Source organism: Acomys russatus, chromosome 14 (assembly GCF_903995435.1).
Source record: "Acomys russatus chromosome 14, mAcoRus1.1, whole genome shotgun sequence".
NCBI lineage: Eukaryota > Metazoa > Chordata > Mammalia > Rodentia > Muridae > Acomys > Acomys russatus.
In genome coordinates, this window is record NC_067150.1 from 57,113,774 (window position 1) to 57,136,414 (window position 22,641).

At 43.3% G+C, this 22,641-nt stretch overlaps 1 protein-coding gene across 1 annotated transcript in view; it reads right to left on the reverse strand.

The window, feature by feature from the left end:
• Positions 1–22,641, reverse strand: part of Trip4 (thyroid hormone receptor interactor 4) — a 49,488-nt gene that overhangs the window by 20,218 nt on the left and 6,629 nt on the right. Inside the window, exons 5-11 of the mRNA XM_051156689.1 lie at positions 20,561–20,639; positions 17,776–17,905; positions 13,895–14,110; positions 9,886–10,003; positions 7,660–7,847; positions 3,659–3,783; positions 527–618 (exon numbers count right to left, since the gene is read on the reverse strand). Coding sequence (XP_051012646.1) covers positions 527–618; positions 3,659–3,783; positions 7,660–7,847; positions 9,886–10,003; positions 13,895–14,110; positions 17,776–17,905; positions 20,561–20,639 — 948 coding nt within the window. The remainder of the gene's footprint in view (positions 1–526; positions 619–3,658; positions 3,784–7,659; positions 7,848–9,885; positions 10,004–13,894; positions 14,111–17,775; positions 17,906–20,560; positions 20,640–22,641) is intronic.

A 22,641-nucleotide genomic window follows, 5' to 3' on the forward strand; every position in this document is an offset into this window, starting at 1 on the left:
ACTACGTTAGACCAAGGTGGCCTACAGCTAACGGAGAGGTGTGCACCATCAAGCCCAACCTAAAAAGCCAGTTTGATGAAGACCTTACACTTCCTTCCCTGGACTGTGATGACAACTCCCCCGCCCCAGGAATGTAGCTGTACTGCTTCCCCATATACCAGAAGCCAAGCCATCTCCAACTGCTTCCATTTCTGACCTATTTCTATTCTCCCTCCAATGAACATTTATTAAAGTATTCTCCTGGAGCTGGAGGAAAGGGTTACACGCCTGTGACTTAGGCACGCAAGAGACAGAGGCCGGAGGACAATCAGATTCTGGGACTTGGCTCAAAACACAACACAGGAGTACACAACACAAAAGACTCTCCTTGGAGGCAGAGGAGGCAGGACTGTGCGTTTGAAGCCAGGCTGAGTCCTTTTTCCTCATGTCTAATTATTTAGTAGCAGCTTACTGCCTTTAGTGTGCTATGAGGCTCTAGAACCTACTACAACAGCCAGCAAGCGTCTGCTGGGAACTCAACACTCACCTGCTCCTGAAATTGTTTCTGGGACAAGCAATCAACTAGGTCCACACAGCCCAGAAGACAACCTGATGGATAGTCATTTGGAAACTCCACATCTGAATAGAAAACAACAAAAGGACTGGATAAATGTCTTTGTGGGAATCTGCTTTCAATTTTGAACACATAACATTTTCCATCATCTATTTGTAGAAGCAAAGGGAAACAGTGAAGTTTTTAATATGGCACAACTGCTTGTACTGTAGCGAAAACCCAGCCAGTGATTTACTGTGGAAAACCTTCCATTTACCATCAAGGTTCAAGGAATCTATAAATTAATTCCAAACAAATTAGTTCTAATGTACTCACAGCTGGGTCAGATTAGACTTTGGTGTTGTGATGCTTTAACTCTGAGAACAACGTACAATCACGCAGGAAGTGTCAACGAGAGACGGTCAGCAGCAGCTTGGCCTGTGGGAATGTGTGCGGTCGGCGGTGTCAGGATAAACTGACTAATACAGGAAGACCCAACGCAAGGCAGCAGCAGCAGTGTCCTCTAAGAGGAGTCCTGAATGTGTGAGGGTGGGGAAACTGAGGGGAGCCCGCTGAGCCCGGCTGTGGATGTGACGGGAGGACTTGCTTCAGGCTCCTGCCACAGTGACTCCTCTAAAATAATGAACTGAAACCTGGAATTTTGAGATAAAAGAAACCCTTCCTCTTCTAAGTTGGTTTGGGTTGGGAAACTTGATCACAGCCAGAGAAATAAAACTAGAACAAGAGGTACAGCATTTTAAGGGGAAGAAAGAAAAAGGAAAAATAAAAATAAAAATAAAAAAGAAGAAAGAAAAGTAGCTACAGGTGTTAAGAAAAAGACAAAACGTGATAAAACAAATAGAAGAATAAATGTTATGGCACAACATGAAGCCAGTCATATCAAACAAAAAGAAATAGAAACGTGGGATTTTTGTTTTGTTTTTTGAGACATGGTTTCCCTGTGTAAACCTGTCTGTCCTAGAGCTAGCTTTATAGGCCAGCCTGGCCTCTAACGCAGAGGTCTGCCTGCCTCTGCCTCCCCAGGCCTTGGATTAAAGGTGTGCGTCACCCATGCCAATTCAGAAACGGCTCCTAGTGATTGCATCAGTTTGGTTTCTAAGATACTTTCTAAAATGGTTATATATCTTTCCCTTTGTCTTGACAATTGTATGGGCCAGACTAAGAGGAAACCAAGGGTTAAATGTTTTTTTTTAATAAAAAAAATTTTTAAAAATATTTATTATGTACACAGTGTTCTGTCTGCATGTATGCCTGCAGGGCAGAAGAGGACACCAGATCTCATTATAAATGGTTGTGAGCCACCACGTGGTTGCTGGGAATTGAACTCAGGACCTTTGGAAGAGCAGTCAGGGCTCTTAACCTCTGAGCCTTCTCTCCCTAAAAATTATTTTTATTACTTTTAATTATATGTATGTACGTATCTCGGTATGTGTACATGAATGCAGGTGCCTATTTCAGCCAGAGGTACCAGATCCCTTTGGAACTAGAGTTACAGGCACTTGTGAGCTGCCCAGCACGGGGACTGAGGCTGAGTTTTCTCCAAGAACAAGTGCTTGTAACCCCTGAGCCATAGCTTTAATGATTCCTACGTATGGGCTTTTTTCTTACTTTTCCCATTTAGAGATCCCAGAATTTAGTAGTCATTTACCTCCACAATAATTAGATGACGATTTTCTCATGTTACACAATTAAGATTAGTTGGTTGGCTGGATATGGTGGCACAAGCCTTTAATCCCACATAAAATGCAGAAGGAGGTGGGTCTATGTGTGTCCAGGCCTGTACTACATATCAAGTTCTAGGCCAACACGGGTACACAGAAGACCCTGTCATAAATCAAATAATAAAATAACAATGTCCCGTTAAGGGCTGAAGAGATGGTACAGCAGTTAAGAGCACTGGTTGCTTTTACTGATTTATTTCCTACCACCCACATGGTAGCTCACAACCATCTGTAATGCTTAGCTCCAGGGAATCCAACACCCCCTTCTGGCCTCCACGGGCACTGCACACACATAGTGCCCACACAGCAAGCAGACGAAACTCATAATTAAAAAAAAATATATATATATATATATATGTACATATATATATGTACATATATATATACACACATATATATATACATATATATACATATATATATATATATATACATATATATATACATATATATATACATATATATATATATATGTGTATATATATATATATATATATATATATATATATATATATATATATATATATATATATGTACACAGCATTCTGCCTGCATGTGTGCCTGCACACCAGAAGAGGGCACCAGATCTCATTACAGAAGGTTATAAACTACCATATGGTTGCTGGGAATTGAACTCATGACCTTTGGAAGAACAGATAGTGCTTTTAACTTCTGAGCTATCTCTCCAGACCCAAAACTCATAATTTTTGACACAGGGTCTCACTATGTAGTTCAGGCTAGCCTAGAACTCATTATGAGGACCAGGAGGGCCTCAAGCTTAGAAGAATCTACCTGCTTCTATATCCCAAGGGCTGGGATTAAAGGTAGGTCTCAACATACTCAACCTTGCTTAGAGAAATTAATGCTTATTCAACACACTAATAAGCTGAGTGCAGAGGCTCATACCTCTTATCCTATCATTTGGGGGCGCAGCTGAGGCAAAAAAAAAAAAAAAAGCCTTGAGTTTGAGGTTAGCCTCAACTCCATAATGAGTTCCAAGGCAGCTGGGCTATCCTGAGAGACCTTATCTCAAAATCAAACTAATAAATGTACAGGGCTGGAGAGATGGCTCAGAGGTTAAGAGCACTGTCTGCTCTTCCAGAGGTCCTAAATTCAATTCCCAGCAATCCACATGGTGGCTCACAACCATCTGTAATGTGATCTGGTGCCCTCTTCTGGTGGGTAAGTGTACATGCAGGCAGGTACTGTATACATAATAAATAAACAAATCATAAAAAAGAACATATTAAAAAAAACAAACAAATGTACAATTCTGAAGTCTGTTAATAAAGAAAAAGCCAAAGGAAGAAGGAAATAGAAGATGAGCACTTAGGACTTCTCTCCACAAAAACGACTGAAAACCAAGGATATATGCACGCGTTACCTTTCCCACGAAGAAGATGATAGGTAGCCTGGAGTTCTGAGACTTCTTGAGGGGAAGGTTTTTTGCCTGTGGCTGCTATCCAAAGTCTTCCTCTGTGAGGAGTATACCAGGATCTTCCCTCCACCCTTAAACAAATACAAATCCAACAGGAGAAATCTAAAATCCAGTTTCTTTGAAGATCTCACAATATACAACAAATCATCTAATTGGTCCAAAAAACCTACCTAAAAGAGATACCTCATCAAGAAGGCTTTGTTGTTGTTGTTAGCAGTACTTCTCCCACAATGCCTTTCCCCTAAAGTTCCCCTAACCTTTCCTGTCATCACCATCATTAGTCATTTCTCTCAACACCTACTTGCCACCTGATCGCTGTAATGCAGACTTAGAACTGTCTTTTTTTTTTTTTTTTTTTTACTTCTATAGCTCTTTGCTTATAATTAACTCATTACATTTATTTATTTGCAGAGAGGGTACATATGAAGCATGGCATTTGTATGGAGGTTTGAGGGCAACTTGCAAGAGTTGGTTATGCTGTCAGGGGCCAGGTGTGGTGGCATAAACCATTAACCCCAGCACTTGAGATGCAGAAGCAGGTGGATATCTGTGAGTTCAAGGCCAGCCTAGTCTACATAGTGAGTTCCAAGTTAGGCAGGGATATTTGATGAGACCCTAGACACTATGCATATGTCTGTACGTATATGCCACATATGTTCTCAGGGCCCAAAAGAATGTGTCAGATCCAACAGACGGTTCTGAGCCATATGACATTTGTTCTGGGATCCTATCTTGGATCATCTAGAAGTACAGCAAGGGCTCTTAACCACTGACCCACATCTACAACCCTTTTTTTGTACAGACATTTATTTATTTACTTAAGTACATAAGCATATATGTACATGCAAATGGAGGTCAGAGAAAAGCTTTTGGGAGCTGGTTCTCTTCTTTTACCCAGTGGCTCTGGGGATCAGACTCAGTTTCTTAGGCTTGGTAACAAGTGCCTTAAACCCAATCCCAATCTCTCCCTCTCCCTCTCCCTCTCTCTCTCTTCCTTCCGTTCTTTCTTTCTCTGAGACAGGGTTTCCCTATGTAGCCCTGGCTGTCTCGGAACTCACTCTTTAGACCAGGCTGACCTTGAACTCAGAGATCCACCTGTCTCTGCCTCCAAATGCTAGGATTAAAGATGTGCGACACCAACACCTGGCTTCTAAACTCATTCTTTTGTTGTTGTTTTTTTGTTTTTTGGGTTTTTGTTTTGTTTTGTTCTTTGAGACAGGGTTTCTCTGAGTAGCCTTGGCTGTCCTGGAGTCACTTTGTAGACCAGGCTAACCTCAAACTCACAGCGATTCTCCTGCCTCTGCCTCCCAAGTGCTGGGATTAAAGGCGTGCGCCACCACACCCACCTTCAAACTCATTCTTATAACAAAAAATAGGGCTATGAATGTTTCATCTTCTTACTTCCTGATACAGATGAATTAAAAGAGCGTTAGACACACTGTCAGCAATCATTATGGGGAATTAGTAAATATATGCTTTTCCCTCTGGCCAAATAACCTGAAGAGTTGCCTGGAAAATGGTCCCACAAGTGTGAGCAGCACTGCACCAACTGCTTCCCAAGGGTTAATGCTATGAGACAGATGCTGCTCATCCTGTTCTTCTCAGTGAGAAAAGATGAGTAAATAACACAGAACCTGAGGAGGAGGAGGCGGCGGCAATGAGACTGTCCTGGAAGAGAGGGATCATGTTTCTCTGCACAAACAGCACTGCACGCGTGGACACGAAGCAACAAAGCCAAAGCAAGAGAAAGCCCAGCCTTGAGTGGGGAATGCCTGGTGCGCCTCAGCAGATAAAAGAGGAAATGGCAGGTAACAGCAAGACCCGTGCAGTCAAACGGCCACTTCTAAATGTTGATGCGTTCCCTTTCCACAAAGTAAAGAAACAACTGAAGCCTAAACAGTAGAGTACATGAACACTCTGCAAACCTCAAGTCTCATTTTGTGATTCAGCACAATCTAGCTTCCCTTTGCCTGCCTCCAGGCCTGCATTTGTCATCTGTAAAGTATGAGCTTTGGGCCACACAGCTATTCCTTTAGAAACTAAAATTCTATTTTTAAAAACTATATGAGATATATATATATATATATATATATATATATATATATATATATATATATATATATATATATCTCAGAAAGAATACATACACATCAGTTAAAATGTATGCAAATTTGTTAGGACATATAAAATTCTAGAAGACAAGAGGACAGGGATAACGAGCATGTGCTGTAAAGATAAGTGAGACAGAAAACCCAAGCAAAAAGTATAAAACAGCCTCACAGTTAATAATTCACACAGGGGAAGCAATAGAAACAAACATGGCAGGCCAGGCCTAGTGGCGCGCACCTTTAACCCCAGACCTCAGGAGGCAGAGGCAGCTGGATCTCTGTCAATTTGAGTTCGAGGCCAGCCTGGTCTAAAAAGTGAGTCCAGGACAGCCAGGGCTGTTACAGAGACACCCTGCCTGGGGGGTGGGGGAGAAAAAAAATCACCAATAAATAAATAAAAACAAAAAACCCCACAACAACAAATGATACTGAGGCAGGACAACAGTGGAGACTTTCCTAGAGTGTATATGGCTCTGGGTTAGCTAAGCAAAGCTTCAAATTACAAATAAATCAAAATATGAAGATTGCTAAACAATATATTCAAAATAAACAAGAGTCTTTCCAATAAACTTTCTTCCAAAGACAAAAACCCTGGTACCCTGGCTTCACTGTGAGCATGTCAGGTCCCCTTCTTCCCTTCTGCAGTGCTGCGGGTTAATCCAGGGCCTTCCGACATCAGGCAAGCATCCCATCACTAAGCTAAACTCTAGCCCTTGATCTTACTAATCCTTCTGAGACAGATCTCACTGAGCTGTCCTCAGATTCACCAGCCTTCTGACACAGACTCCCGAATACCTGAGATTATAGAGAGATGTGTCACTGTGTTTCCTTTTTTGTTTGTTTGTTAGTTTGTTTCTGTTTTTTGTTTTTGGAGATAGGCTTTCTGTGTGTAGCCCTGGCTGTCCTAATACTCACAGAGATCTGCCTACCTCTGCCTCCCCAAGTGCTGGGATTGAATGAACTTTTTTTAAAAAATTAGTACCATGTGTATTGGTGTGTTGCCTGCATGTGTCTCTGTGAGGGTGTCAGATCCCCTGGAACCAGAGCTACAGACAGTTGCAAGCTGCCATGTCGGTGCTGGGCAGCCTGTGCTCTTAGCCACTGAGCCATCTATCCAGCCCCTGTTGACTGAACTTTTAAAAGTTAATTAAAACAACAAAGCAAGTCTTAAAAACCAAAAGTGAACAAAACATAAAACAGAACAAACAAAACCAACCAACCAGCCAACAAAAAACATATCAGCAATTTTTTAAAAATTACTTTACTGACATGTGTGAGTGTTTAACTGTATTATATATGTGTGCTAATGTGCCTGGTGTCTGCAAAGCCAGCAGAAGACCCTGGATCCCTGATCACTGGAGTTATGGAGCTGTACGGTGCCGGGTGGGTGCTGCTCTAGAAGGGGAAGAAGTGCTCTTAACTGCTGCCTCATCTTGTTAGCCCCAAGCAGGCTTTTTATACATTTAAATCGTATGTTCTTATTGTGGGGTGGTGTACACGGGAGTGGGGGTGTGAAGATTAGCAGATAGCTCAGGAATTGGTTCGCTGTATTGAACACAGACTTCCATAGCAAGGGCCTTTGCTAGCTGATCAATCTTTCCGGTTCTCTTCTTTGTTGACATAGATTTTGCTAATACACGCTAGGCTGGACTACAAGCCACAATCCTCCTGCCTCTGTCTTCTAAGTGCTTTGATTACAGGTCTGCATCAGCATACTTGGCCCTATTTAAAGTTACATGCACTGAACAATAAGTCATCAGTAGATTGGTACAAATGGGCATCAATCACAATTCTAAATCAAATGTGTCACACTCTAAGACTTTGACTTCCAATTCTTACCTTTTAATCCCCCTGACAAGCAGTGAAGCCCAGGGCTGATGCATAGAGAGACACCAGCCACCATCAAAGCCTTCCTGGAACTCCTGGTCCTGGATCCGTAGCTGGTGCTGATGCAGGCCGAGCTCTAGCGTTGGTCCTGCTGAGAGTGAAGCCTTCTTCGGCAGGGCTGAGCCAGTGTTGTCTACCCACTGCATAGGACGGAGTACAACACAGCAGAGTTTTGCTGACACGGGAGGAACTTAGGGAGGGTGAACCACAGCAACTAATGCTGGTAAATAGAAATCATACAAGCATTTTTTTTTTTTCCTTGAGAAAAGATTTCATGTAACCCAGGCTTGCCTTGAACTTGATATGGCACAGAAAAAATCTTGTATTTCTGATTCTCTTGCTGCCACCTCCCAAGTGCTGGGGTTACAGATCTGTGCCATTGCTCAGGGAGCTTTTGTTTGTTTCTTTCAGGACAGTTTCTCTGTGTAGCCTTGACTATGCTGGAACTCGCTCTACTGACCAGGCCGTCTTCAATCCCACCCTGCTGCCTCTACCTCTGCTGGAATAAAAGACGTGTGCCATCACCACCCCACTTCTTTTTAAAATTCATCTCATCTTTGAAACAAGACCAAGAAATATTGAAATGTTATAAGTTCTTTTTTTAAAAAAAAGATTTATTTATCATGTATACAGTGTTCTGCCTGCATGTAACACCTGCAGGACAGAAGAGGGCACCAGATCTCATTATAGATGGGTGTGAGCCACGTGATATTTGGGAAGTGAACTCAGGACCTTTGGAAGAACAGACAGTGCTCTTAACCTCTAAAGCCATCTCTCCAGCCCAAAATAATATAAACTCTTAAAAGGCCCAAACATGGCAACAATATTGCACCATTTTTGTTTGCTTTTTTGTTTTCAGTTTGGTTTATTTGAGATAGGGTTTCTCTGGGTAGGCTTGACTGTCCTAGACTTGCTTTTGTAGACCAGGCTGACCTCAAACTCACAGAAATATGCCTACCTCTGCCTCCCTGAGAGCTGCAATGACATGTGTACACCACCTTGCCCAGCTTCATTTTGTTTGTTTTCTAAGATAGAATCTCACTATGTTACTCCAACTGACCTGGAAAATACTATGTAGTCTTTGAACTCAGAAATCTGCTAACCCAAGCCATAAGACTAAATGCAGAACCACCACATCCAGTTTGTTGTTTTTGTTTTATTTGTTTTTCTTTTTTTTTTCTTTTTTGGTTTTTCGAGACAGGGTTTCTCTGTGTAGCCTTGGCTGTCCTGGACTCACTTTGTAGACCAGGCTGGCCTCAAATACATAGAGATCCACCTGCCCCTGCCTCCCGAGTGCTGGGACTAAAGGTGTGCGCCACCACTGCTTTGTTGCTGTTTTTTAATTCCATTTCATTCATGCGTTTTGGGACTGGAGTGGGACATGCATGCCACAGCACACATGCGGAAGTCACAGGACGGCCTATCGAAACAAGTATGCCTAGGTCATCAGGCTTGGAGTCATGCACCTTTATTTCCTGCACAAAAATACAATGCTACCTTCTAGAAAAAACATAATGACCAAAAGAGCTGTGATTAGTTCCACTTTATACTTCTTAATGATCTATGCTTGATTCTGGATAATTTTTCAAGATGGGTTCAACATTTCAGTCCATAATTCTTCATGTGATACTTCAGAGACTCATACTGGTATCACAGAAAGCTAAACAGGCCAGGCAGTGGTGGCACACGCCTTTAATCCCAGCACTTGGGAGACAGGCAGGTGGATTCTTGAGTTCAAGGTCAGCCTGGTCTACAGAGGTCCAGGACAGCCAAACATACACAGACAAACCTTGTCTCGAAAAAGACACACACATACACACACACACACACACACACACACACACACACACACACACACACACAAACGACAAAGACAAACAAATGCTGTCAAAGTAGCAGGTCTGATTACTGATTGAACAAAATATCCTATTACTCTGTTGTTTTGGTTTTGTTTTTTCCAAGACAGGGTTTCTCTGTGTAGCCCTGGCTGTCCTGGAACTCTCTTTGTAGACCAGGCTGGCCTCGAACTCAGAGATCCCCCTGCCTCTGTGGGTAAGAATAATCATTGACTGGTATATTGAGAGGACACTGGTATTTAAAGCCTATGAAAGAGACATACTTGAAAGAAGACTATTTGGGGTCAAAACTGACTCATCAATTAGAGGAACATTTACTAACCTGGGGAGGGGTCTGGTACAGGTTGGGGTTTACCAAAATCCCCAAAGGCTCTTCAGAAGATCTGTCCAGTGGCTGGTTCAGAGTTCCATTGGCAATAGCTTGTATTGTCTCATCTAGTCTGTAGTAACAAATCAAAAGCAGGCAATAGCTGGTAATTTTCTATTCTAGAGTGTTCAAACTTGCCAGATGCAACCTTTTACTTATATGGGACTAGAGAAATGGACTGCTCTTGCAGAGGACCCAGGCTCCTTTTCCTGGTGTAAACCACACAACTGCCTTTTACTTCAGTTCTCGGGGATCCAACACCCTCTTCCGACCTCCACAAGCACATGCTACACAGACACGCATGTTGGCACTACGCCCATACACATAAAATAAAAATAGATAAAATACCAACGAAGAAGAAAAGGAAGAAAGAAACCATCATATGCTCTGCAGTTTACAAAGTGGGTTAGATTAGACTGGAGGGGTGAGTGCTTGCTGCTCCTGCAGAGAGCAGTGTGGGTTCCCATTCTAAGGAATCTGACTTCCTAGTCTGGCCTCCTCATCTACATACATACACATGTGTACATGCACACACACACTTTAAAAAAAAATTCATTCAGTATCCATCCATATATATATTTTTTTTGTTTTTGTTTTGTTTTGGTTTTGGTTTTTCGAGACAGGGTTTCTCTGTGTAGCCTTGCTTGACTGTCCTGGACTCACTTTGTAGACCAGACTGGCCTCAAACTCACAGCGATCCGCCTGCCTCTTCCTCCCGAGTGCTGGGATTAAAGGCGTGCGCCACCACGCCCAGCCCTTTCTTGTTCTGTTTTTTGAGGCAGGGTCTCTCTATGTAGTCCTGGCTGTCTTGAAACTTGTTACATAGAACAGGCTGACCTCCAACTCAGAGATGTGCCTGCCTCTGCCTCCTGACTACTGTGATTAAATGTGTGTGACACCGCACCTGGCCCAGACACAGTTTTCTAAGTGGAGAAGACAAAGCTCTTTCTGTTGAGAAGCTCTGAGGTTAGGCACGGTGGTGAGTGTCTGTAATTGCATCTCTTAGAAGACTAAAGCAGCATAATTATGACTTTGAGGTCAGCTTGAAATACACAGCAGAGCTGGCATGACAGTGCACACCTGTAATCCCAGCACTTGGGAAGGCAGAGGCAGGAACATGTTTCTGAGTTCGAGGCCAGCCTGGTCTACAAAGTGAGTCCAGGACAACCAAGGCTACATAGAAAACCCCTCTTTGCTGAGCGTGGTGATACATGCTTATAATCCCAGTACTTGGTAGGCAGAGGCTCCCTGACTCAAAAAATTAAAATAAATAAAATAAAAATAAATAAATAGAAAAATGCTGTCTTGAAAAACAAATGAAGCCAGGTATGGTGGCCCATGCCTTTAATCCCAGCACTCGGGAGGCAGAGGCAGGTGGATCGCTGTGAGTTTGAGGCCAGCCTGGTCTACAAAGCGAGCCTAGGACAGCCAAGGCTACACAGAGAAACCTTGTCTCGAAAAACCAAAAATAAATAAATAAATAAATGAAAAAAGAAAGAAGGAAGGAAAGAAAGAAGAAAGACAGACACACAACAAGGCCCTGTCTCTACAAGCAAACTGAACAATACAGCAGATCTGAATCTAATTGGCAGGTGAAAGACCACTGTACCATACATATGCTGTACCATACATGAAAAGATCCCGTAGTTATTATGGGATACATACAATTCACCTCACAGTTATTATTGAATCATTTCACGTGTTACACCATGTGGGTTCAAGGGAAAGATAAATATTTGAAAAATACAGATTTTCAAATAGAAAGGAAAATAAAAATAAAGGCAGAAGAAAAAAAAAGGAAGGAAGAAAGAAAGAAATGCAGTTGCAAATGAGCATATTCGTGTACAGGCTAGAGGCCAGTGTGAGGTGCGCGTGTACAGGCTAGAGGCCAGTGTGAGGTGCGCGTGTACAGGCTAGAGGCCAGTGTGAGGTGCGCGTGTACAGGCTAGAGGCCAGTGTGAGGTGCGCGTGTACAGGCTAGAGGTCAGTGTGAGGTGCGCGTGTACAGGCTAGAGGCCAGTGTGAGGTGCGCGTGTACAGGCTAGAGGCCAGTGTGAGGGGCGCGTGTACAGGCTAGAGGTCAGTGTGAGGTGGGCGTGTACAGGCTAGAGGCCAGTGTGAAGTGTGTGTGTACAGGCGAGAGGCCAGTGTGAGGTGTTGTCCTCCATTACTTTCTACCTTACTTTTTGTTTTGTTTTTGAGACAGGGTTTTTCTGTGTAGCCTTGGCTGTCCTGGACTCACTTTGTAGACCAGGCTGGCCTCGAACTCACAGTGATCTGTGCCTCCTGAGTGCTGGGATTAAAGGTGTGCACCACCACGCCCAGCACCCTCCACTTTACTTTTTGAGACAGGCTCTCCCACTGAACCTGGAACCTGCCTACTTGACTAGACTGGCTAGCTAGGAAGCTGGAGCTGTCTCCGATCTCTGCCTGCATAGCTCTGGGATTACAGGACTGCCACCACGCCTAGGTTTTGTTTTTTGTTTTTTTTCTTGATGCAGGTTCTGGGAAATAAACTCAGATCCTTTTCTTTGCATATCAAGCACTTTACTACCTAAACTGTCATTTCTCATGCCTCACTGACTTACTATACTACCTAAACTGTACCTTTTTGGGGGGTGTTGTTGTTTTAGGCCTTTGTTTTATTAAAAAGAGTAACATTGGGCTGGAGAGATGGCTCAGTGGTTAAGAGTGCCACTTGCTCTTCCAAAGGTCCTGAGTCCAATTCCCAGCAACCGCATCTCGGTTCACGATAGTCTGTAAGCATGTGATGTGATTCCCTCTTCTGGCCTGCGGGTGTGCATGCACACATAATAATACATAATAATACATATAATAATAAAGAAATCTTTAAAGAGAGTAACATAGTCCAGGGTAGCCTTAAACTTACTATTTCACCTTGAAAACTCTTGAACTTTTCTCATTGTCTCAAAATGCTAGGATTACACACGTGCAGCACTGTGCCTAGTTTCATGGTTCATTTTTAAAATCCTCAGCTACTCATATATTTTCTGTTCTAAATCAACAATTATTATTTTATATTTTGTTTATATTATTTGAGGTGCTACGGACCAAACCGAGCTGAAGGACACTAGGCAAGTGCCAAACCACTTTGCTATAATCCCAACCTTAAATATTTTATTTATTTACTTTTTTTGTAGTGCTAGGAATTTTTTTTTTTTTCTGTGAAACAGGGTCTTGCTATATAGCCTAGCACAGATTGACCTCAAATTCATTTTGCAGTCCAGGCTACCCTCCTACTATGTATCCTGTGCCTTTAGTGTCTTAAGTGCCATGATTACAAGCATATACTACCATAGAGAACTCCATCATTATAAAATTATTTGTGTGTGTACGTGAGGTATCTGAGTTGAATCTGTGGCCTTGTGCATGCTAGACAAATGCTCTACCACTGAGCTATACTTCTAGCCTTTCATTATTCTTAGCATTATTTTTTTTAATTTAGTGTGTGAGAATGTGCATGCATGCATGTGCCCCAACACGTGTGTGGAGATCGGAGGATAATTTATGGAGCTGGCACCCTTCCTCTACCATACAGATGCCAGGTATCAAACTCAAGTTATCAGGCTTAGCAAGCAGACACCTCCACCTACTGAGCCATCCATCGGCTTTATCTCTGTATGTATGGCATGTACCCATGTATGTGAATGTGACAGGGAGAGAGATAGTGTCACAGTAGTGTATGGAGTCAGAGAACAACCCCAGGTGTTGGTCCACCCTGACTGAAGCAAGTTCTCCTTGCTGTTTCCCACTGCACACACAGGCTAACTGGCCCGCGAGCTTCGGGAGGCCACCTCTACTCTCTCTGTTGTCCAGGAGCAGCAGAATGACAGCTACATGGCACTGCACAATGGGCTCACACAGGCAGTGCGGCTGTGAACCCGGGGGCTGAGGTTTGTGCAGCAGGCCCATTGGAGGGGAGGCCGCTCCAGCCCCCACTGACCTGCTGTGATACTCTGCCAGGGGGTATTCATCTTCTAGGATCTTCCGCCCTGCGAAGTCAATGGTGATTTTCTTAGAAAGCCGGGAGGCGTGCCGCAGTTCCCTCAGCTCCTCCTCTCGTTTCTGCAGGGCTTCCCGCTCGACTCTGGACAGCCACTGGTTAGACTCGCTGGCGAAGTAGTCTGACTCGTCGTCAATAACTTGGGTCCTTCGGATACTGAGGAGGAAAAATGAAAAAAAGAACACAGAGCAATTAGGTCACTTGTTGACAAATATGGACTAAATACTGCTTAACTTTTGCTGTTGTGGAGGTTCCTGTCTCAACTATGGAAGGCAGAGAATATTCTAAGATCAGGCTGAACTCTTCCTGACTTAAAGCTGCAGTGTGTCCTCTGTCTACTGCAAGGTTTAGTTCTGTTCCTCAGGCAGTGCAAGACATAACACCATACTCCTCCTTTCCTGGCATCCAACTTCCACCCAGCCCGCTTGGCTGTGTGTCACAGCTTGCGCCCGACACCTGGGATGTACCCTACTTTTGTCATATCCTCGCTGTTACTCTAGTGACTTACTCGGTACCCTACTCCTACAGGTCACTGGGGTCTGGTTTATTACTGAAAGGCTCATAGGTCCGTTGGTGTTTGCCTTGAAATCTCAGACCTCTGGCTTAATTATTAATACTTAGGTGTTGGGTTTTTTTTTTTTTCTTTCTCATTTTTGTTTTTTTCCAGACAGGGTTTCTCTGTGTAGCCCTGGCTGTCCTGGACTCACTCTGTAGATCAGCTTGGCCTCGAACTCACAGAGATCTGCCTCTGCCTCCCAAGTGCTGGGATTAAAGGTGTGAACCACCACCACCCAGCTGGACTTTTTTTTAAACCTCTTCGTGAATTTTACATCCTGCACTACAATCCCACTCATGTCCCCATCTTTTCATACTTGCCCTCAGCCCTTGTAGCCTCCCTCCTAAAAGAATAATAAAAATAAAACCTAAAATAAATAAGAAATTAATTAATAAAACTGTTTTCACCATGGAAGCTGCGGTGTGTCACACAGTATTTTTCTCAGATTTACTTTCAGTAAGTCACTGCTTCTTTAGGACCAGCCCCTTCATATGCCCCAGCTATTCATAAATAGGGGTAGGACAACTCAAAGTCCTGGGTCTGGGCCTGGATGGTAGTGAGTTGTTCAACCCATCAGCTTTCCTATGCCTGTGCTTTGCCCAGGTGAGGTGCAGGGCCAGCTCTCCCACTCTCACACCCTCAGGGCCAGCTCTCTTGTACACACACCACCAGGGCTGGCTTGACTGTGCTGCTCAGGTGAGGTGCAGGACACTTTGCCGAGTGCCGCAGCAAGCAAGGGACAGGGCCAGCTAATGTTTTATAAATCTACTACTGTAACAGTTTCTACATCCCTCCTCCTAGCTCTCCAGCTCTTCATTAATACACACTGCCAAGATCATATGACAAGAAATTTGAAGGCTGGAATTCAGACAATTTCACCCAGCATTAAACCTGGGGCTTACAGAAATTGATTACACCAAAGCCATAAACTTAAGTTAAGACAGTGCTATTCCATAATTACAAATTAGTGATACACATAAGCATAAGAAAAACAATTCATATTCAGGGTACGATTTTGTATTAGAAGATTTACCAGGGGCCTTGACATGCACAGCCTGATGTGCACCAACCTCCACTACCCCTCCCCCAATAATAAAGTGTGAATAGCTCCTGTGCCCTCACAGAGGAAATCAGCGTCTCAGCAGCTCGTATAGAATGGAGTTGAGGCTCACAGTGACTATGAGAGCTGGGCAGGTCTGCTCTCTTTGAGGCAAGGGTTCTGTCTGTCAGGCTTTTCTCTGAGCTGAAAATAAATATTTCAATGAGTTTCAATAAATATTTGCTGAATTCATAAATATGCCTTCAGGGTCAATTTTCTTCTTTTTCATTTGGGTTTTTCGGGACAAGATTTCTGTTGTTTCCCTGGCTGTCCTGAAGCTCTGTACACCAGGCTGGCCTCAAACTCAGAGATCTACCTGCCTCTGCCTCCCCAAATGCTGGGATTAAAGACGTGTGCTACTAGCACCCGACCTTGAGTATTTCATGCCTTTCCTAAGACAGGACCTTGCCTCACTGGGCACCCAACCTTGAGTGTTTCATGTCTTTCCTAAGACAGGACCTTGCTTCTCTGGGCACCCAACCTTGAGTGTTTCATGCCTTTCCTAGGACAGGACCTTGCTTCTCTGAGTGTGTAACAGTCAGCGCCTGGAGAGTTGTATTAGTAGCTCAAGAAACTGTCTTTATTCACAGACTTGCTTACTGCACTCAAGGGCTCTGAATTAAGTAAAGTATATGGCTCGTGTCTGCAAGAAGACAGTATTCTTTATAAAATTAAGGCCCTGTTTAAAAAAAAAAAAATTTTGAGACAGGGTTTTTCTATGTAGCCTTTGCTGTGTTGGACTCACTTTGTAGACCAGGCTGGCCTTGAACTCAAAGAGATCCACCTGTCTCTGCCTCCCCAAATGCTGGGATTATAGGCATGTACCAGCATGCCCAGCTTTAACTAGAAATTTTAAAATACTATTGCCTAATGTTTTTGATTAATATTTTTTCTTAAGACAGGATCTATTTAGTCCTGGCTGTCCTAGAATTCACTATGTAGACCAGGCTGGCTGTGAACTCATAGAGATCCTTCTGCCTCCCAAGTGCTGTGATTAGAGCATGTGCCATTATGCCAGGCTTGGTTTTTGCTTAATTTAAATTTTCTTTCATTCTGCCTTTAACATAAAAATTTGTATATTGTCTGTGTAATATTTATTCTGTTCGACAGTATAAAGCAATTCACTTAACACAGCTGCTCTTCGATTTGAAAATATAATCTTCAAAATATTTACCCAACACCTAGATAATCCATTATTAAATAAATGTGATCTGTAAGTTCTTTGTACAGAATTTTTTTTTTTTAAATAGATGGGTCAGATGTGATGGTCCATGCTTTAAATCCCAGCACTCGGGAGGCAGAGACAGGCAGATCTTAACAAGTCTGATGCCAGGCTGGACTACAAATAGAGTTCCAGCCCAGCCAAGACCACATAGTGAAACCCTGTCCAACAAAAACAAAACCAAGAGGCAAAATGCAATAAAAACACCCAACATGAGCCAGGCAGTGGTGGCACACGCCTTTAATCCCAGCACTTGGAGGCAGAGGCAGAGGCAGGAGGATCTCTGTGAGTTCAAGTCCAGCCTGGTCTACAGAAAGAGTTCCAGGACAGTTAGAGCTGTTACACAGAGAAACCCTGTCTCGAAGGAAAAAAAAAATACACACATAAAAACCCCCTAACATCCAGCTCTTCTTTGTCATAAGCCCTTCACACTCTACCCTAGGAAGGTAGCAAGTGTCAAATAATATTTATTTTATTTTTTTTTTTAATTGTATATGAGTGCTTTATCTGCAGAAGAGGGCATCAGATCACATCATAGGTGGTTGTGAGCCTCCATGTGGCTGCTGGGAATTGAACTCAGGACCTCTGGAAGAGCAGGCAGTGCTCTTAACCATTGAGCCATCTCTCCAGCCCCTTATTTTATTATTTTATGTGTGAGTGTTTTGCCTACACGCACATGTGTGCCCTCTGTGTGAGTGAGTGGCTCCAGTCCACTGAGGTCAGAAAAGCACATTCCTCTGGAACTGGAGCTGCAGATGGTTGTGAGCTGCCATGAAGGTGGTGGGAATCAAACCTGGGTCTCTGCAAGAACAACAAGTGCTCTTAATCTCTACACCAACTCTTTAGTGTGTGCCCCTCCACCCACCCCCCACCCCATAATAATGTTTTAATGCCCAGGATCTATGGATGAGTTTCTGTCTTAGCACATGTTAGTCTGACCATACCTAGTTCTGTCAAACTCTAACAGTTTTTCTTTATGCTTGATAGCCTTTTCCAAACCAGACTTCATTCGAGATTCTTGATGAGGAAGGAGATCCTTCGTAGAGACATCCACCTTTCCAGGATTCTCTGCCCCTGAAATTCAATAAGGAAAGCAAACGATATAAACTCAAAGAACACGTTCATTGTATTGCTGTGCAGCAGTGAAGAACATGTTTGCAGGCCTGGCGACAGCCTGATGGCCTGCAGCATTCACTTAAGTGGAAACATTTGAGGTCAGGATCAGCAACATCGAGTGCTATTGGCACTAGCAGCCCTTCACAAGGGCGGGTGGGCAGTGGTGGCACGCACCTTTAGCCCAGAACTCTGGAGGCAGGGGCAGGCGGATTTAAGAATTTGTAGCCAGCCTGGTCTACAGTGGGAGCTCCAGGACAGCCAGAGCTACACAGAGATACCCTGTCTCAAAAACCAAACAAAAACAAAAACAAAGAAAAGAAAAGAAAAGAAAGAAATCTAGACTACTAAGGATACAAAATGTATCTCAGATCTCTGAGTCTGAGGCCAGCTTGGTCTACAAAGAGAGTCCAGGACAGCCAAGGCTATACAAAGATAGCCTGTCTAAAACAAATATCCAATAACTAGAAGGTAAACAAATTAGAATAAGCAGTCAATTGACTATTTTTAAAGACTTATTTACTTGTGTGAATATATGTGTATGTAGGTACATGTGCCCGAAGCCAGAAGATGTTATGTGGGTGTCAGGATCTGAACTTCAGTCCTTGTGAAGGAGCAGCAAGTGCTCTTCAGCACTGAGCCATCTCTCCAGCCCAATAGATTGCTTCTTGACCAACTGAAAACAAGTATGCAGAATAAAAAGTCTGGGGACGGTGCTAATCATCTGTAATTCCAGCTAATGAGGCAAGATGGCGGCACGCCAATCAGTCTAGCAACTTGGTGAGACTCTGTTTCAAAATACAACTTTAAAAAAGCTGGAGGTATAGCTTAACGTGCTTCCCTAGTGTGTGTGCTACTCTAGGTTCACTTAGCACTGAAAGGTAAAAAGCATAGCACAAAAACCACTTATAGAAAATTAGTTGAAAAAAAGGTCCTGAGTTCAATTCCCAGCTACCACATGGTGGCTCACAACCATCTATAATGAGATCTGGTGCCCTCTTCTGGCCTGTAGGTGTACATGCAGGCAGAGCACTGTATACATAATAATAAGTAAATAAATCTTTTTTTAAAAACTGGAAAAGCATAGCATTTACTTTTTACCATTGCAAATTTTTGAGGTTTTTTGGTTTTTCGAGACAAAGTTTCTCTGTGTAGCCTTGGCTATCTTGGACTCCTTTTGTAGATCAGAATGTCCTCGAATTCACAGGGATCCACCTGTCTCTGCCTCCCAAGTGCTAAGATTAAAGGCGTGCACCACTACTGCCCGGCTAACAACCTATACTTTTATATAAAATAAAAACTATAGCCAGGTCTGGTAGCGCACGCCTTTAATCCCAGTACTTGGGAGGCAGAGGCAGGCGGATCTCCATGAGTTTGAGGCCAGCCTGGACTACAGAGGGAGTTCCAGGACAGCCAAGGCTACATAAAGAATCAAAAAAACAAAAACAAAAACAAAACAAAAAAAACCCTATAAACTAAGGTAGAAGCAAAATATTGACAGAAATTAACAAGCATGTTGTTCTACCTCTTAAAAATGGTTTTAGCTAGACATGGTGGTATATGCCTTTAATTCCAATACTTTGGAAATAAAGACAGAGGATCCAAAGTTCTAAGTTTTCCTCATCTACAGAGCAAGTTTAAGAGTAGCCTGGGTTGGGCTAGAGAGATGGCTCAGAGGCTAAGAGCACTGTCTTCTCTCGGAGAGGTCCTGAGTTCAATTCCCAGCAACCACATGGTGGCTCACAACCATCCATAATGTGATCTGATGCCATGTTCTGACCTTCAGACAAACACTGTATATGTAATAACTAAAAAAAAAAAAAAAAAAAAAAGAGTAGCCTGGGCTACATGAGATCTTATTCTAAAAAGAAAACAAGTGGGGAGGCTCTCAAAAAGGCAAAAACAGGCAGTAATAGTGGCGCACACATTTAATCCCAGCACTTGGGAGGCACAGGCAAGTGTATCTCTGTGAGTTCAAGGCCAGCCTGGTCTATAAAGCGAGTCCAGGTCAGGCAGGGCTACTACACAGAGAAACCTTGTCTCAAAAAAACCAAAGTTTTAAAAAATATTTATTGAGGCCGGGCATGGTGGTGCACGCCTTTAATCCCAGCACTCGGGAGGCAGAGGCAGGCAGATCACTGTGAGTTCGAGGCCAGCCTGGTCTACAAAGTGAGTCTAGGACAGCCAGGGCTACACAGAGAAACCCTGTCACGAAAAATACAAAAATAACAACAACAACAAAAACATATACATATACATACACATGTGTGTGTGTGTGTGTGTGTGTGTGTGTGTGTGTGTATGAGAGAGAGAAAGAGGAGGGGGAGACACACGGGGGGGGGGGTAGGGGGGGGTGGAGACGGACTAGAGACATAGCTTAGGATATGTGAGCACCCACATTCGATCAGCAGCACCAAAAGAAAATTGTTGAATAAGTGAGACAAAATATATAGATAGCTCTGCATCTTAGACAGGCAATAAATCACACCTTTAATCCTGGTATCTAGGGGGTAGTGGTAGGTTTAAGACAAGCCTGGCTTACATAGTGAGTTCCAGGCCATCCAAAACCCAGTCTCAAAGAACGAAAAGAAAGCAAGAAAGAAACCTAGGTTTTACCTGACATGAGTTTCTTTAATAGCTTCTGGCTTTTGTTTGAGTCACGTTGTAAAATGTCCTGTTCTTCATTAGTACATACCTATAAGGTAAAAGAATGATTTGTCATTCAGAAATTGAATGGTACTGCTTGTTTGGCTTGGTATACAATGTAGTCTCACCAGGCAGAACTCAGAATTCAAGGTCAGCTTGACCTTCAGAGAGAGTTCCAAAACATCCAGAATTACACAGAGAAATCTTATCTCAACTCCCCAAAATAAAATAAAATAAAAAGTTCACTGTTGGGGTTGGAGAGATGGTTCAGAGGTTAAGGGCACTGTCTGCTCTTCCTTAGAGGTCCGGAGTTCAATTTCCAGCAACCACATGGTGGCTCACCACCATCTATAATGTGATCTGATGCCCTCTTCTGGCCTGCAGGGGTACATGCAGGCAGAGCACTGTATACATAATAAATACATTGGAAAAAAAAAAGTTCACTGTTGTAAATATTCCTGAATAACCATGTGATTTAACATATATATTTATATAAAATAACATATACATATATGTAGATATGTATACCTACATTCAAATGATAAATACTTGCTTTTGTTGAGAATATTGAAAAACTCATGGAAGTTTTCAAAAGCCTTTGGTTCTAACAATAAATTCTAACTCTGACAATAGAAATTATAAGGAAGCCAGGAGTTATGGCATATGCTTTAGTCCCAGCACTCAGGTGGCAGAGGCAGGTGGATCTCTATGAGTTCAAGGTCAGCCTGGTCAACAAAGTGAGCCCAAGACAGCCAAGGCTACACAGAGAGACCCTGTCTCGAAAAACAAAAAACAAACACACCCTTACTTTTCTGCCTTGGCCTCCAGAGTGCTGGGCTTTCACTACAGATTGCAGGAAAGCTGCAGAGGATTTGAATGGCCATGGTTGTTAACTCAAAGCACAGTGTCATAGCTAGGGCTTCTGCTGCTGTGATAAAGCACATGACTAAAGCCGTGTGGCAGGAGGAAAGGGTTTATTATGTATAAATCCTTACCTGGTTTTGTTTGTTTGTTTTGGGGTTTTTTTGGACAGGGTTTCTCTATGTAACAGTTCTGGCTATCCTGGACATGCTTTTGTAGACCAGGCTGGCCTCGAAATCACAGTGATCTGCCTGCCTCTGCCTCCCCAGTGCTCAGATTAAAGGAGTGCGCCACCACGCCCAGTGTTTTGCCTGCATGTATGTCTTCCTACCACGTGTATACTTGATCTTGCAGAGGTCAGAAAGCATCAGATCTGCTTGTACTGGAGTTATAAACGGCTATGAGCCAACATGTGGCTGCTGAAAATCAAATCCAGGTTCTCTGCACAAGCAGCCAGTGCTCCTAACCACTGAGCTGTCTCTTTAGCCCAAACGGATTTATCTTATCTTGTGCTTCCAGGTTCGTCCCTGAGGGAAGTCAACGCAAGAACTGAGAAGTGATGCAAAACATGTTACTTCCTGACTTGCTCCTTCTGTCTTTTGTTTTGGTTTGGTTTTATTTTCATAATTAAAAAAAAATTTATGTGCATTGGTGTTTTGCCTGCATGTATGTTTGTGTGAGGATGTGGAGTCTGGAGTTATGGACAGTTGTGGGCTGCCATGTGGGTGCTAGGATTTGAACCTGGGTCCTCTGGAAGAATAGCCAGTGTTCTTAACCATTGAGCTAATCTCTCCAGCCCTTTTGTTTTAATGACAAGGTTTTTCTGCAGCTCTGGGTGGTCAGGAACTCACTATATAAACTAGGCTGGCCTCTAGCTCACAGATTCTCCTACCTCTGCCTCTCAGGTGCTGGGATTATAGGTATGTACTATCATACCTAAGTCTTAGCCCATTTTCTTACATATTCTAGGCCACCTTCCCAGGGTGGCACCATACACAACTGCAGGGCCACCTTCCCAGGGTGGCACCATACACAACTGCAGGGCCACCTTCCCAGGGTGGCACCATACACAATTGCAGGGCCACCTTCCTAGGGGTGGCACCATACACAACTGCAGGGCCACCTTCCCAGGGTGGCACCATACACAATTGCAGGGCCACCTTCCCAGGGTGGCACCATACACAACTGCA